Below are 15854 nucleotides of genomic sequence, written 5' to 3'. Positions count from 1 at the left end.
ATAAAATAACTGCTTGACAGTTATATTACACTAGAAAAGACAACAAACACATCAGTTTTTGCAAATCCTCGGTGGAGCTAATCTAAGTCAGATTTTGTTAAAATTTTCATCATTTTCAAGAGACGTATACTTAACCAGGAATCACATAACCATCTCCTTTTTGGGGGAATAAGAGGAGCTTTATTCTTTCTTTGCCTCCAACTTCTGACACCACATGATAAATCTGGTAAAGATGGCATGAGAGAACAAGCCATTGTATCTAAATGAGCTAAAGAATCCACTAAATGCTGAGAGGGCGTGGAGAAAAGGGAGCCCTCTTACACTGCTGGTGGGAATGTAGTTTGGCGCAGCCATTATGGAAAACAGTATGGAGATTCCTCAAAAAACTGGAAATAGACTTACCACATGACCCAGCAATCCCACTCTTGGGCATATATCCAGAGGGATCTCTGTTTCGAAAAGACACATATACCTCAATGTTCATAGAGGCACTATTTACAACAGCCAAGATGTGGAAGCAACCTGAATGTCCATTGACAGATGAATGGTTAAAGAACTGGTGGTATACTTATACAATGGAATACTACTCAGCCATAAAAAAGAATGAAATAATGCCACTTGCAGCAATATGGATGGACCTAGAGATTATTGTACTAAGTGAAGTAAGTCAGACCAAAGACAAATATCATATCACTTATATGTAGAATCTAAAAAAAATGAGACTAATGAACTTATTTACAAAACAGAAGCAGACTCACAGACATAGAAAACAAACCTATGATTACCAAAGGGGAAAGGCAGGGAGAGATAAATTAGGAGTTTGGGATTAGCAGATATAAGTTACTGTATATAAAATAGATAGAAAACAAAACAAGGTCCTACTGTATAGTGCAGGAAACTATTCAATAGCTTGGAATAACCTATAATGGAAAAGAATATGAAAAGGAATATACACATGTGTAACTGAATCACTATGCTGTACACCAGAAACTAACACAACGTTGTAAATCAATTATCCTTCAATTTAAAAACATTCATCATTAATGCTCTTGAAGACTGTCATGAATTAGTAGCTGCCTCTTACATTTTTGATAGCTTGGTAAACTTTTGGTTTTGATGGGTAGGAGGGATGACTGCTCATGGAAGAATCTGGAAAAGCTGACCTGCGATCACTTTCTAGTGTGATGTAATTTTCAACCAGTTATTTGATCTTTTATGGCAAAGTGGCTTCATGGTCAATTAGTTGTGCAGCAAAAATGCTTGTGAAGGAACTTCTTGCAGTGAAGATGTTTGTGGGGAAAATGCCTGCACCCCTATCCAGGCACCCTCAGCCCTCACCTGCCTGTCCTCGGTACTGTCATCAGTGTCACTCTCCTTACCTCCAGTAGCTGTTGATTGTGGCCTTCTTCAGATGCTGCTGGGCTTCCTAAACCACAGTGGCTGCCTGTGCAGAGGGCCGGAGAGCTGGCAAGTTTCCATCTCTCCACCAGGGGCAGCCTAGGGAGGGGGTCTGACTATCCAGCTCCCTTGCCTCAAAGCTAGACTAACCCGGAGGTACAGCTGAAGCTCCAGAACTCCCCACAGGGTCCAGGCAAGGCTGGGATGCTGAGCTTCTTGCCCTCTCATCTTGCTCTACCCCCTCCCCGCCTGTGTCTCCTGGGAGCACTTCCTCCCACAGCCCTTGCATGGGAACCCTAGCCTCAGGAGTCCTTGAAGCCCTGGGCTTCTTTCCTCCTTCGAAGTCCCCTCTTGGAGAACTGCTCCTGGCTTTTCAGCCTCCTCCAGGTACGACTGGGGACCATGCCATCCTCAGAGTTCCCAGCCAAGGACTGTTACATACCTGCCCTAAATTGGACCCAGCTTCTTCAGAAATGCCAGTCAACCAGCTTTGGGCGCTACAGCTGTAAGGTGATGTCAGCTCAGGGGTAGGGAACCATTGTGGGGAGGCTGTTTTGAGATGGAGATGCTGACAAGGAAGCAGGGAGAAGCAGACATTCCAGTCCCTCAGGAACCCCTGAATCTCAGGAGAGACCCCTCACTTCCATTGGATCTCCTGCTTGAAGTGGCTTGAGTAAAAGGTCCCTGACCAGGCTACCACAGATGTTCCTTTAAATGCCTCAGTCACCCCCCCATCAATGGATGTCCTCTGAGGCTAAAGCTACTGTCCTGCCTGGACGAGCTCAGAGTGGGGACGTGTGTTGCAGTGAGTGGGCGGACCCTGGCCGGCCGAGGAGTAGATGATGTCTGGAGCTTAGGATGTCGGCTCCTAAAGTGGCTGTGTCCCCGCAGCCACCCAGGTGTCATACTGACACACGGGGGTCCATCCGTATTTTGGAATGGGTGACAGTCAGTTTTTCAAGATAGCACTGTCCCTTTAATTTATTAGCTTTCCATAAAAACACGTAACACACACCATCTACAGTAGAGAAAGTATAATTTACAAAAATATAAAATCTTGGTTATGTTTTAGTATTCCAACATAGCACTGTAGGTGTTATTTCCATAAGCATGTTTAAACAACGCACACTTAACCAGCGATGATCACCTCTGTGGGGAACGATGTCAATTCCCTCCTTTCTGTTTTAAAATAAAATACATATCGAGGAAAAGAAACCGAAATTGGTTATATGTGTATACGGTATGTAGACAAGCTTTTGCAATGGATTTGGAAAGAAAACAGCCATTGATATCATCATTTAGGCCCTGTTTTCCAGCATCACTATGTGGTCCCAAGTGTTTTCAAACTGATTATTTAAACAGAGTTTCTTTCTATGTGAAGGGAGTGAAGCTCTCAGGTTTGAAGCCTTCTATCCAGGTTATGAGATGATGGTTACAAAACCCAACATTGTGGACATGTCCAGTTTTCAGGCCTTGAGGGCAGAGGGGACAGGTGGTGGGTGACCATCAGGCCAGGGCTAATTCAGATCCCTTCAGAGGATTCAGACCGACATTTAGGGGGCTGAGTCACTAGCAATGAAAGACCCCAGAATGATGCCTCAGGGGACAGATCTTTCTGGGACCCAGCATGGCTCCCTGGGAGCTCTGCCCTGCCTTTGTGGCTGCATTCTGAGTCAAGCGCTCGCTCCAGAAGGTTCTGAGAATGCTGTCCTGCTGGGCACGGGGCGGGACAGGTTTCTCCCACTCCAGAGTGGCCGGTCTTACCGGCAAGCACAGGTCTCCACAGACATGTTGGGGTACACCTTCAGAACGACGTTCCGGTTCTCATCCAGGAAGAGGACCCCGAGAGAGTTCATCTTGTCGGGAACGCAGCAAGGCTCTGGGATGCCCGGGACGATGCCCACGGCCCTGACGATGCTCTGGATGGTGGCGTGGTTGGACGGGCGGACGATCTGCAAGGCGGAAAGAGGCATGGTTACTTCTGTGCTCAGCCCACCTGGCAGTTCTCACCCGCCCACCGTACCACCCGCACGTCCTTGACTGAGGTCACAGGAAAGGCATTGGCCTAGAAGAAAAGGTGAGGTCCCAGGGCAGGGTACACATCTCCTGTGAAGTCCGTTTGCAAAAGGCCTTCCTGGCCCTCAAGCCGAGGAAGTCACATCCCCTACATGGCACTGGCCACCTGGGGGCACCTGTGCGTCACACATCCCCAAGGAGCACCTTGAACTGGAAGGGAGCTCCAGAGGGATGGTCCAGGGAGATGCCCAGCTGGTTCCACCCAGGGCCACAGCTGCCCAGATGTCAGCCTGAGGCACACCAACACGCTTGCCACGTGAGCATGTTCTCAGCACTGGAGGGGAAGGCCTGCAGGCACACATGTACATCGGCTTGTAGGGCTGGAAACTCATTCCTGGGCGGGTCTGACTTCAGGGTGTCACCTGCATCATCCCGCCGTGTCATCGCATCAGTCTTACAGTGTGGGTAGGACCTTAATTTTACTGGTAAGGAAACTGAGGCTTAACGTGACTAAATAACTTGACCAAGAGCCCTCAGTTAGAAAGCAGTCTGGCTTGGAAACCATGCTCACTGGGCCCACACCGACTCTCCCCACCTCCTGCCCCTGGCAGCCTCTCACATCCAGAAGGGTCTGGGTCCCAGCCCTAATTACAGAGAAGGCTGTTCCTTAAGCACCTCCCACAAGATGACCAGGACCACATCACAGGTGCTTCAGCTCGTAGTCGGCCAAAGACAGTCTTATATATATAGTGCATCGATGAGGGAGGCGGCTGGTGGGCAGGAGGGGAGGAGAGGGACACCGGTGTTTTGGGAGATCAGGCTAGTGTCAGGGAAGGCGGGAAGACAGCAAGGCAGACTGATAAGTTAAGTGCAGGGTCAGCCAGCCAGTACTCACCCTGCATCTGCCCCAGGTCTGTGCAGGGCCCTCCGGCAGACGCCTGTCTCTGTCAGGCTCCTCCCTTCCTCTCTCCCACACATGCACGGCTTGGAGAAGAAGCCTCTTAATTCCCTCACCAGGTTAATGTGGCCCCATCTCTGGGTCTGGGACTTCCCAGATGGCTGATTCATTCATGGTTCGCACTGGATTTATGCACTGACTTCCTTTCTTGGAGGGAAAGGCATGACCTGGGACTCAGCGGAGGAGCTAAGTAGGAGGAAAGTGTGTGTTCCCTGTGGAGGTCGACATCAGCTGGCTGCCGGCCTACCGGTGTTCAGGCTGTGGGGTGATGGATGGACAGAGCCATAGCCCAGCCTGGAGGGAAGGTGAGCATCTGAAAAACGAGGCCAGTGCAATGGATAAAACAGCCCCATGTGGTCGCAATGGGAGCTAGTTGCCCCGTGAATCCCCGGCCTGAGTGGAAGGGAGAGGGTAGGGGGGGAGTCACCCTGGGAAGCCATTGAGGCCAGCTCTGTGCTGGTCACAGACACCAACGCCCCGAGGTCTAGCCCAGGAACAGAAATGAGAGCCCTTGCGAGGAGGGGGCTTCAGAGGTCTGACCTGCGTGCAGCGGGGCAGTGTCTACTCCACCTGTGTAGATTTTGCTATGTAGGAACACATCCCTAAGGAGATGGATTCTCCTGCTTTGCAAAAGGAGAACTGTTCTGATTTAAAATTCAAATTCCACGAAGGCAACACTTGCAAAAGCACAGCCAGGCTGCATCCATCTGTGGGCTGCATCCACCCCGCCGGCTGCTGCGCTGGCACCTCTATGTACTATATGTGCCTTGAATAGATGGGAGGTGTTATTATCCCTATTTAGAGGCAGAAAACAGTCATAAGGCAGAGGGGCTTGCCAGGCGGGGCAGAGCTGAGCGTCACAATTAGCCAAGGGGCAGAATACACCTACACCCTACCTTGGGCATGGGGAACTCGCAGGTCCCCGAGCAGTAGTAGGCGTCGAAGGACTTGGGCGAGATGATCCATTCGTTCCACCCGATGTCCGCGAAGTCCACCTTCAGATACCTCCGGGAGCAGACCCGCGGCTCGTCCCACTGCTTCCTCCGGGCTTTCTGCATTGTCTTCTCGTCGAAGTCCAGCACCTGCGAGGAGGCCATGAGCACATCCTGGCCCTTCCTCCGGCGGTCCTTGCGCCCGGGCCGCGGCTTCAGCGCCCGGAAGGGGCTGGGCCACAGCTGGTGCTTGTGGTGGTGCTGGGCGTGGGGCGCGTGTGCCGGCCGCTCGTCCAGCCCTGGCAGCTCATTGTCCTGGAGGGGCCCAGTGGCCTGTGTGGCCCGGCGCACTCGGGGGTCTGTAGAGTTGTTGGGGGCTGCGCCAGGCTCTGGGTCCCCAGCCTGGAAGGGGTCGTATCTCTGCAGTGTCACTGCCACGCTGTTGGGCTCTGAGATGGCCAGGTCGTTGGCGTAGATGAGGATGTAGGGTGCGTGGGGGCTGGGCCGGGAGGCCCCAGGGGCCTTCTCTCCAGAATCCAGCTGGGCCGACAGGAGCAGCTCGCCATCACGGCGGGCTGCCTTGACGATGGGGGATATGTCCTTGGCCTGCCACAGGCCCCGTGGTGGGGGTGGCAGGGCCATGGCCCCGCGGAGCAGCCCCTGCGTGGCGGTGTTCTGTGAGAGGCTGCGGAAGAGCAGGTGCTGGCGTGCCGGGGGGCCTGGGGGCAGCAGGAGGCAGGATGCGTTCTTGGCCCGCTGTTTACATGGTGCCTCACGCGCCCGGGGCCAGCGCGGCTCCGAGTAGAAGTGGAATGTGGCCATGAGGATCATTTCCGAGTCCTGCATCGAAGTCAGGTTGAAGAAATACACGGCCTTCTGGTTGACCACTTCTGCGAGGGGAGGACAGACCACAGCCCGTTAGGTTGTCTCCTTGGAGAGGCCCCGTGCTCTTAGGGTCTCCGGCCCAGGGCCAGGGTGGAGGAGGAACTCGCCAATCCGGGGAGCGCTGCCAGCCTAGCCAGGCTTTCCTCATCTCATGTAATTCTCACAGTAAACTGATGAGGGCACCCTTTGCTATTTTCAGTGAAAGGATGGAGATGAGGGATGGAGGTCAGAAGGCTGGGGACTGTCAATATCCCATTGCAAAAAAAGGAAGAAAAAAAGGTAGCAGGCAGGGTAGATGTTCACGCCTGCTGGACCCTGCAGTTCCTGTTCCTACCTCTGCGCTCCAACACTTCTCAGTGAGCAAATGAACAAACGATCCCCTACACCTTCATTCATGAGATAAGGATGGTCTGGGATGGGTCCAGGCCCTGCTGACTGCAGCCCCCCCACCCTGTATTTGCATAGCCCTCTATTTTATAGACTTTAAATGCAACCCATTTTCCAAATGAGTTAAAATAAGTAGAGTGCCCCATACTTTTCCTGCATCTTGAGTGTCTCCTGAGGGAAACTGGGCTTAAGAGCACAGCCACTGGGGCGCCTACTGTTTATTCTGCCCAAGGCCTTTTACACTTGTTTTACAAAGAAAGAGTAATATCAGGATTGCCCCAGGTCACTCAACAAAATCGCCAACATCCAGGTTGCTCTCCAGGGGCCCAAACCATGAAAAGGACCAGGAGCCCTCAAACATCATACCTGCCGCTCAAGAACCCTTCAGGCCCCGTGTCCCTGGGGCTGTCAACCAGCCCGCCCTTGTCTCTCGGGTCCACCAGGTGTACCGCAGAGCCCCAGGGCAGAACACCCTTGTCTGCAGCCTCAAGAAGCGGCCCCGAGCCCTGGCAGCATGAGTTCTGTAAATAGCAAGCCCTCTCTAAGGTTTGGATGGACGGAGGCATCATTCCCGTGGTCGCCCCGTGATGCTGCAGATGAACAGGAGACCAGAGCTGCTATGTCAGCTGCCTCCCTCCCGCTGCTCTATTTCCTGCTGCCAGGTGTCTGCCTGCTGGGTGAGGCCGGGAGAGGTACAGGGCTCCCAAGAGTGGGGGTGTGTGTGCGTGTATGCATGCATGTGTGTGTGGACAATGGGCTTTCCAAAGGGCATGTGTGAAGGCCACAGCTTCTCTGACACCTGCACCCACAGGATCAGCTGGTATTTTTTTTTTAAACCAAAATCTTTAGTTTAAGGTTATTTGTTTCTATTGAGAAGAAGGCATAATTCAATTGGGAACATCCATGTATTTTTAAGGCTCTATGAGAGAGGAAGGAAAGAAAAATCGGAGGGTCTGATAAATGCCAGTCAAGACTTGGGTGACACTCAAAGATCCTACCTTACTGAATTCTCAGAACAAATCCGCGGAGAGGCGCAGCGGCCCCTCAACATGTCCACAAGTAAGAAGTAGTTCATGGTCTTGATGCACATTTAAAGTTGGCTTCCCCAAACCCTGCGGCCCTGAGTGTCATGGTCTCCGGTTCTGCATTTCCCAAACCTCCCTGATCACTGTCTCCCTCCCCTAGAGATACTGATTCAGAGGGTCTGGGACAGTAGGGCCCAGATATTCGTATTTTAATGAGCATCTTAGGGATTCTAAACATCAGGGAAGTTTAAGAAGCAATGGTGGGCAATGGCTGTGTATCCACAGCATCTGGGGTTGGCAGGTGGTGGGTGGGGATGCAAGTTCACTAACGAGGCAACCTCCACCCTCCAAGCTAGGAAAGACCCTAGGAACCGTGCTCCCAGGCCCGGATGGGACTGTGATTGGCTCATCTGCCTCAGACGGACAACAGAATCTCTGTCTCACGTGAATGCTTGGAGGATTAAATAAATAACATGTGATGTGCCAGGCCCAAAGGAAGATTCCCCAAATGTGGTTCCCTGTCGCTTTCATCTAAAGGACCAAGGCTGCCAGAGCAAATTCCTCCTATACCAGTTTAGGTCCCTGTCACACAATGGCCCAGATAGCATAGCGGAAAAAAGTGTTTTTCTTTTATCCAACTCAAGTCTTAACTCCATTGTTCTGCTAACAGGTTCTTTGCTGGAGAACACTTAAGAAGTTCTAGGAGAGACATTTCTGACTCCTTCCGAAAAGCTGGCCTTTCACAGCAAGATGCTGGCCTGAACCTACGGCTGTTGGTGAGAACGAAAAATGGCAAACTTGGGGGAACAGAGATGGGGCTGCCCAGAGGAAAGCACCTGGCTCTCCCACCCCTTCCAGTGATGAGGTGAGGGATGAGAGAGGGTACAAAGAAGGACAACTGTGACCACCAGGGTGGGGACAACAACCTCAGCTTGAGGTGGTTGTGGCCCAAGGAAGACGCTGGGAAGACCACCTCCTGGGGTGCTGAGGAGCACGGGGCGGGGGCCTTTTCTGGAGGTCATTTCTGCCTGAGGTGGAGGAAGGGGACGGCCAATGCTGCCCCTCCCTCGGGATGGAGAACCGAGGAGAGCACGCTCAGGGACTCACACCGGGAGGTTTGGCAGCCTTACGGGTCAGGCAGCCTGATCAAGGCTTGGGAAACCCCTACTTGGGCCAAATGCCGGGCTGATTCCTTCCTCTATCTATTGTAGTTCCTTTAAAGTACATCAAAGTTCCCAACTGAATGTGCTCCTGGCAAAGGTGGTCAGAGGTACTCAGAGGAGCTCAGCCCAGGGATGAGACAGTGGTAACTGTGGGGATGTCCATCTACAGCACCTGTCACAGCTTCAAGAACACAGTCCAGGTGAGGCCCCGGCAGGTGCCTTCAACCTCAGGTCACCATCCACTCAGAGCCCTCCATTGCCTCCCAAATAAAACTCAAAACCTTACCAAGGTGCTGTTTGCTCTGGCCTGCCGACCTCCCCAGCTCCATCTGCTCCCAGCACCCCGATCTCTGCTCTGTCACCCTGGCCTTCCTGTCCTTCCAACACGAAGCTCCAGTCTCAGGGCTTTGTCCCAGCTGTTTCTTCTGCCATCACCCCTCCTCCTCCAGGAATCACTCCCCTCTTCTTCAGATCTTTGCTTGAGAAGCATCCTCAACAAAGGGTCGCATTGGCTCCCTTGGCTGGAGGAGCAGCCCCCTCGCTCTGTCTGTCCCCTGCTTCACTTGTCTTCACCTCACCTTTGGACACCCTGATATATATTTTGTTGCTGTTGTTTCTCTTTCCTCTTAGAATGCTAACTCCAAGAGAGTGGGGCTTCGCCAGCTGTGCGCACTGCTGCATCCCTACATCCTGGCACTTCGTGATGTCACTGCTCAGAAATACATGCTGAATGGCAGGGGAGGGTGGAGTCTTTGCTAGATCTGTCCGTTTCACTTAACAAAGGGGCTTCCTGGCTTGCTGCCCTGGGGCTCAGCGAACATCCTGAAAGAGGTTCAGAAGGCCTCCTTCTTTGGAAAGACACAGCCGATTATGCAAATCCAACTGGAGGCACTGGGCAGTGGAATCTCTGTCCAGTTGTTTCCCCCTTGAGCCTTAGTTTTCTCATCTTTAAAATGGGAATAATGTGGCTTATTAATTATGAAGCTCAAAGCATATAGTCACACTTGATTCCTCACTTTCACAATGAGGGGAGCCGAGATGGTGAGTGGACAAAAAGATGGTGCTTCAGAGAGGAGACGGAACTACATCAATTGCCTGGAGTCCCCCAGCCAGTAAGGGGCAGAGCCGGGATGTGCACCCAGCCCTGCGTGAGTCCAAGCCTAGGCCCTTCCCCACCCTCCCATACCACATGTTCTGGATCTGCCTAACAGCTAATGTAACAAAGATCAGGTGCTGTGAGCTCTAAAATAGTTTAAAAACACAAGTTATTATTTGGGCGATTTTGAGTTCTGACTCTTCAAGAAAGAAAAGATCGACCTTATTTAGACAAGCTGATCTCTTTATGGATCTTCGGAAATCTCAGAGCCCATCATTTCCACTCTACTGGGGACTCAACCTCCTTCACAACTCGTCAGGGATGGGGCTGGAGAGGAAAGAGGCAGGGAAGGGGCCCTAGCCTGCGGGTCCTCCCAGGCTTCCTGCTGGCCAACCCTCAGGCCAGGAGGACCCTCAAGACTGTTCCAAGCAGAATCCAAGCCACCTGGAGATCTGTCCCTTCACCCACTGCCTCTGAAACAGCCATCAGGGTGACGGGAGTGAGAACACCGGAAGGAAGTGGGATGAAGGAAGAAAGCAGTGCGCCGGCCAGTGGTGCAGCAGAGAAAGGAAGAGGGTCTATTTTTAGGTAAGCTCCAGAGTCAGGGTTTAAACCCTGCTTCACCACTTACTAGCGGTGGGACCTAAGACAAATCACAGAACCTCTCTGTGCTTCAGTTTCCTCATCTGTAAACCAGGCAGAATCTGTATATGAGCCTCCTGAATTTGGAAGATCCTCTCCGCAGAGCTCTCAGCAAGGTGCGTGGTACCCTGCACGTGCTCAGAACATACTGGTCATGTGATGTCACAAGCTACTGCTATGCTCAGGGCACCTCACCCGTTCCCTGTCCTCATGCTCGATCAGAGGCACTGCCATGCATCCACCCTCTCCAGCAGGAGCCTGAGAATTGTCATGGCCATGACCCCCTCCTGCATCCAACCAATCCCAGTTCCTACTGGGGCCGCATCCGGTTTCTCCACTGCCATCTGGAGCTCCCCATCCTTCCACGACTGTCTTCGTCCACAGCCTGACTCAGCCGCCATGGGACCCCAGGACACTGTCACCCTCACGTCACACTCATGCTTCACAAGGAAATCATCTGTTACAGATGAAGAGTTCATATCCTTCAAAACCTCTACACATCAGTAAGAAAAAGACCAGAACCTCAGTTAGATGAAGTGATTTCCACAGGAAAAACTGCAAATGGCCAAAAGGCATGAAAAACCAATTCAAGATGACTAGTAATGAAAAATAAAAACAAAAATAGAAACTTCAAATGAGAATGAGGCTATAACAAGTTTTACCTGCATGTTGAAAATATGGTCCCATTAGGGTAAAAAAACCAAAATATAATATGTATACGTATTCCACCAAAATATTAACTCTGGTTATATCTGGGTTGCAATTGAGTTTAATTTCTTTTCTTTACTCTGATTTTCTATTATTTCTGGGTAAGTATGCATTTCTTTTATAATCTCTCTCCTCTCCTCCCCTCTCTTCCTTTTTTCTCTTTCCTTCCTCCCTCTCTCTCCCTCTCTCCCTGTCCCACTGGATACACACTTTATACAGCCTCACTGCCTACAGGCAAACTCATAACATTCAAGGCTTTTGGTGGCCTTGGCGGCCCGCTGGTCTGCTTCTGTTTCCCACCTCTCTCTTCCTGTTACTTCCTCACTGAAGCCACCTCTGCACAGTTCCTGGCACACAGGGCTCTGTTTCACCTCTGGCTAACACCACTTGCCCTTCTGAATCTCTCTGAGCTCCCCGTGCTCTGTGAAGGCTTCACTGGCCCCTCCCCACCAGCCCTTCCCCTGCTGGATCAGTGCCCGCCCCCAGCCCTTTCTCTCTCCCTTGTACCACCTGCTCCACTGCTCACATTCTCCTGTTTAGTTCTCCCTTCTCCACCAGTTCGTGAGTTTTTCTGGGCAGGGCCAGTAGGCCAGGTTTCTTTGTGTCCTCCGAGCTTACAGCACCTGCCACCGAATGAGGCGCTTAGGAAAGACTCGGGAAACTGAATGTGACTTTCGGCAATGTCGACAAATGGGCATTATTATTACTCCTATTTTAGAAACGGAGAAATCAAGCTCAGAGAGGTTAAGAAACTTGCCCTATATCACACAGGTAGGTGTAAAAGCCTAGGTTTAAGTGCAAATCGTTTGGGGCTGAGAGTGATGTAGACTTAATAGGGAACAGGACACCCTTCGGAGAGGGAAGGAGTTGGGTGGCTGGAGTAATAACAGCAGAGCTAATAAATTACTGAACTTACATGTGCTAGGCACTGTGTTAAGCACTGTGCTTATCTCAGTTCAATTAAAAAATGCTACAAAGAAAAGCCCCATTTTAGAACTGAAAAAAAAAAAGTCATGGCCAAGTTCAGTCACTGGCCAAGACCACAGACTAAGGATTGGGACCTCACCAGTCCAGCTCACAGCCTGCACTCAGAACCTCAGCTATGCTGCCTGGTGGCAGGCAAGGGACATGGTTCCACTGCAACAAGAGCTGCAGGGACCACCCAACTGAGGCAGCTGAGGCTACTGTCATGGAGCAGGCTGGGACCGGTATGATTCAGAACCAGAGCCGAAGCCCCCAGCATCTGTGCCTCATCCATAAGATGAGGGGGTCTCTGCCCAGGCTCATGTTTCCTTACCGTTGGGTCTCTGGGTCACGAAGCGGGAACCTCTGAGGGCTAGCAAGGAGCTGGGCATGAAGCAAGGGAAGGGATGAGAAACCCAGCTGGCTGGGCTCACTCTCTGCCCGGAACAAAATCCATCTCATCCCACTATGTGCACAAGAAATCGATGCTCAGAGAGGTAAAATGATGTGTACCACAGCACTCAGCCAGTAGCTGATGGAGCTGGGACTTGCACCCATGGTTGTCAGGTGGTTCCAAACAAGAGTGTTGGATTTGTCAGACAGTCCCAGACTGCTCCAGAATAATTCTGATCTTCCAGAATTGTCTGTTCCACCCTCTGTCTCCTAAGTCCTGGGCTCAGTTCTGATGAAGGTGGGCGGAGGGGACTAACAGCGAGGGGAACACGAGCCTGGCAGATGGAAAGTGCCACTGTGAACAGCTCCCCCTCCCGGGCCTCAGTTTCCTTATCTGTAAAATGGGAGGGCTGGATTTAAAGTACCATTTCCAGGTCCTTTTCAGGGATAACTGTTGCTTCACTGTTCCTTATACTACCCTAGCCTGGGAGAATAAAAAAACAGACTGTGGGCAAAAGCAGCTGGTGGGCTCAACAGGCACGCTCACCTCTTGTTGCAGCAGTGACCTTGTCAGCCTTGCTTTCCTCAACTGCAAAGCTTTGGGGACCGAGTTAATGGATGCCAGGTCAAGTCTACACCTGTATGAACACAAATGCTTTGTATTCCAGGGAAACACCTAACCCTGTCAGTGCTGGGCTCAGGGCTTACCCATATCACCTCATGTCATCTACCCAACAGGGAAGATACAGCTATGGTCTGCCCATTTTGTAGATGAGTACGCTCAAGTCCACAGAGCTTCAGTGATTGCCCAAGGTCACGGTCATGCTAAATGATTCTTGAGTAGCTTAATATTGATGTTCCAGAAATGGGCCCCAAGAGGTGAATAAGAGGTACCAGGAAGGACGGAGTTAGATTTGGTTGGCCCGGAGCCCAGGAACACTGACCTAGTGAGTCTGGCCATCCTAGTGCTCCCCGGGACATGTTTATGTGAGACCAAGCTTCCCATGTCTGGCTCTGAGGCCACTGATGTTACCTTGAGTCACACAGCCAGTGATCAACAGGTAGGTGGCAGATCTGACCCGAGGCTGTCTGGCCCCAGTGATGGGCTGGTTCCCCTCCACCCTACAGATCAATGGTCTCGCCCCTGATGAATGGCCTCCTCCTTTACAAGGGCTGCAGGGGACCCCTCCCCATATTTTCTGCCATGGCATTCTGGGATGATGAGTAATCTCCATGACAACCAGGGTCTTCCCACCGCCCCTGCCACCAGGATGCACATCCTCTCCGCTCACCCAGGGCCGGCAGAGGTAGCCCAGGCTGGACAGGCAGATGGCAGAGGCTGGATTCTGAAGTGCTCTCAAAGGCAGGGCAGGGAGGACTCTGCAAGTGGTCTCTGTCCAGCTCCATCCAAGGAGTGGGGAGAGGGGGAAGGATCTGCCCAGGTGGGACAAGGGCAGGAGAGTGGTTGGGATCCCCCACTGCCCAAGCTTCTAGACCTTTCCTGAGGCCGTCATAGTCTCAACACTTTATGCTAGTGCTCAGCAGGCCTAAGTCCCTATGCACCCAAGGCTGGGGACCCAGGGCCCTTCTCAGTCCACTCTGCTCCCCCAACCACCACACCCACCTACTGCCCCCAGCTAGAGGGGTACACCGTCTGTCCAGGCCCAGTGACTGGTACGTCTATCAGGGCTGCCTTATACCCACCTGACGGGCTCTCCTACCTCCTCTGTGGAGAGCTAACACAGCTTACCCCTAGGACATGGATACCCCCATGCTATGAACTTCCCCAGCCCAGTCCCTACTCTACCCTGTGCTTAAAGCCCTGTGTATGGGGTGATCTGTATCCAGCAAGTGTGACACCCTCCCAGGCTCGGCAACGCCCCAGAGAGAGGAACTCTGTCACTCTGTGCCACTTTGGTGTCCCCATCAGAGGCTCAGGGCCTGGGATGGAGTGCTGGAGGAACAGTTAAATGAAAGAATGAATGAACCAGTCAAAGACTAGAAGGAAGAGGAAAACGGAGGTGAAGGGGTGGGAGCATAGACAAGTGAGGACCAGGGAGGATGAAGAGAAGGGGCCCTGGGGCCCCCTCGACTTACCCAGCCGGGCCCTGAAGCTGCGGACCGTGTTTCCCCCTCCCGGCCGCGCGCCCCTTCGGCTGTATTTCTCATAAAGCCGGAGCATGTGGACAGCGACCATGTCCTGGGCGCCGGGGCCCAGAGCGGCGGCCACGTCCCCCGGGGACCGCTGCGGGTCCTTGTCCCCCATCAGACCGTCGGCGGCCGCTGGCGGGGCGGACCTGGCGGGGGCCGTGTGGCTGCCGCCCGCGTCCCGGAGCAGCAGCAGAAGCAGCGGCAGCAGCGGCAGCAGTCGGGACCCCGATCCCGGGCTGGTCCGAGCCGGGCCAAGGGCCATGATGGGTGGCGGCGACGAAGGGGCCGGAGCCGGGGAGGAGGAGGAGGGACAGCGAGGGCGCACAGGAGGCTGAGAACAGACCCCGGGGCCGGAGGGCGCGCGGGCCCGCTCGGGGAGCCAGAGGCGTGAAGTGCGGAGATCCGCGCGGGGCGCGGGGCAGAGTGGGGCGCACAGCCAAGCGCACGGTCTGTCCGCGCCGCCCGAGCCCCCGGACGACGGTCACGGAGCCGCCCGGAGCCGTCCGGAGCCTCGCAGAGCCTCGCTGAGCCCAAGCCGGCGCGCTGCCTCGGCGGACTCGCAGCCAAACTTTGCAGCCCCAGGCGCGCCCGGCTCGGCGGGTTCGAGGGGCGGGGCGGGGCGGGGCGGGGCGGCCGGCGGCGCCCTCGGGGAGAACCCGGCTGCGCGCCCCGGACCACTCCGGGCCGCCGCCGTCACGGCTGTCCCTGGCCGGGCCGCGGTGTGCGTGCGCCCGAGTGTGGCGGCGTGCGCGCGCAGGGGTGTGCGCCCGAGTGTGCGCCCGGGCGTGTGGGGGGCGTGGGCGTGGGCGTGGGCCAGCGCGCTCCCGGCTCCCCTGCGGAGAGCCGGAGACCCGGACCCGGCCCGGCTCCTGTGTGTCGGCGCCTCAGCCTGGCGGGACAGCGCGGGGGCTGGGCGGCGTTTAGAGGGGGGCCCTCCTGCCGGGTTGCCCCTGCAATGGCATGTGATGACTATGTGGTTGTGAGATGACAGCTCCCCCGTGAGGACCCGATGGGGGGATGTGTGTGCGCCCAGTTGTCTCTGAGCCAGTGTGTGTCCAAAATGCAAGCGCGAGGGGAACACGAACTCTCCCTGGGCAGCCTTTGAAAAGAAAAACCCTAACACCAAAGCTCAACCAA

The 15854-nt window shown here is 53.7% G+C and overlaps 1 protein-coding gene across 1 annotated transcript; it reads right to left on the bottom strand.

Moving 5' to 3' along the window:
- Positions 1 to 905: 905 nt before the first annotated feature.
- GDF10 (growth differentiation factor 10) lies at positions 906 to 15321 on the bottom strand. Its single transcript, XM_006216102.2, has 3 exons — positions 14664 to 15321; positions 5269 to 6194; positions 906 to 3350 (listed from the first exon to the last, which is right to left on the bottom strand). The coding sequence occupies exons 1-3, from the start codon at positions 14977 to 14979 to the stop codon at positions 3159 to 3161; spliced, it is 1434 nt and encodes a 477-aa protein (XP_006216164.2). The 5' UTR covers positions 14980 to 15321; the 3' UTR covers positions 906 to 3158.
- Positions 15322 to 15854: the final 533 nt, after the last annotated feature.

Source organism: Vicugna pacos, chromosome 11 (assembly GCF_048564905.1).
Source record: "Vicugna pacos chromosome 11, VicPac4, whole genome shotgun sequence".
Classification (NCBI taxonomy): domain Eukaryota; kingdom Metazoa; phylum Chordata; class Mammalia; order Artiodactyla; family Camelidae; genus Vicugna; species Vicugna pacos.
This window is presented reverse-complemented; position numbering and strand designations above follow the sequence as displayed.

Excerpts from the sequence above, each read along its gene's own strand:
- GDF10 (XM_006216102.2), bottom strand. The coding sequence starts at position 14,979 with ATGGCCCTTGGCCCGGCTCGGACCAGCCCGGGATCGGGGTCCCGACTG. Across the intron at positions 6,195-14,663 it reads CAGCTTCAGGGCCCGGCTGG|AAGTGGTCAACCAGAAGGCC; the intron begins GTAAGTCGAGGG and ends CTCCCCTCGCAG. Across the intron at positions 3,351-5,268 it reads GCGAGTTCCCCATGCCCAAG|ATCGTCCGCCCGTCCAACCA; the intron begins GTAGGGTGTAGG and ends TCCGCCTTGCAG.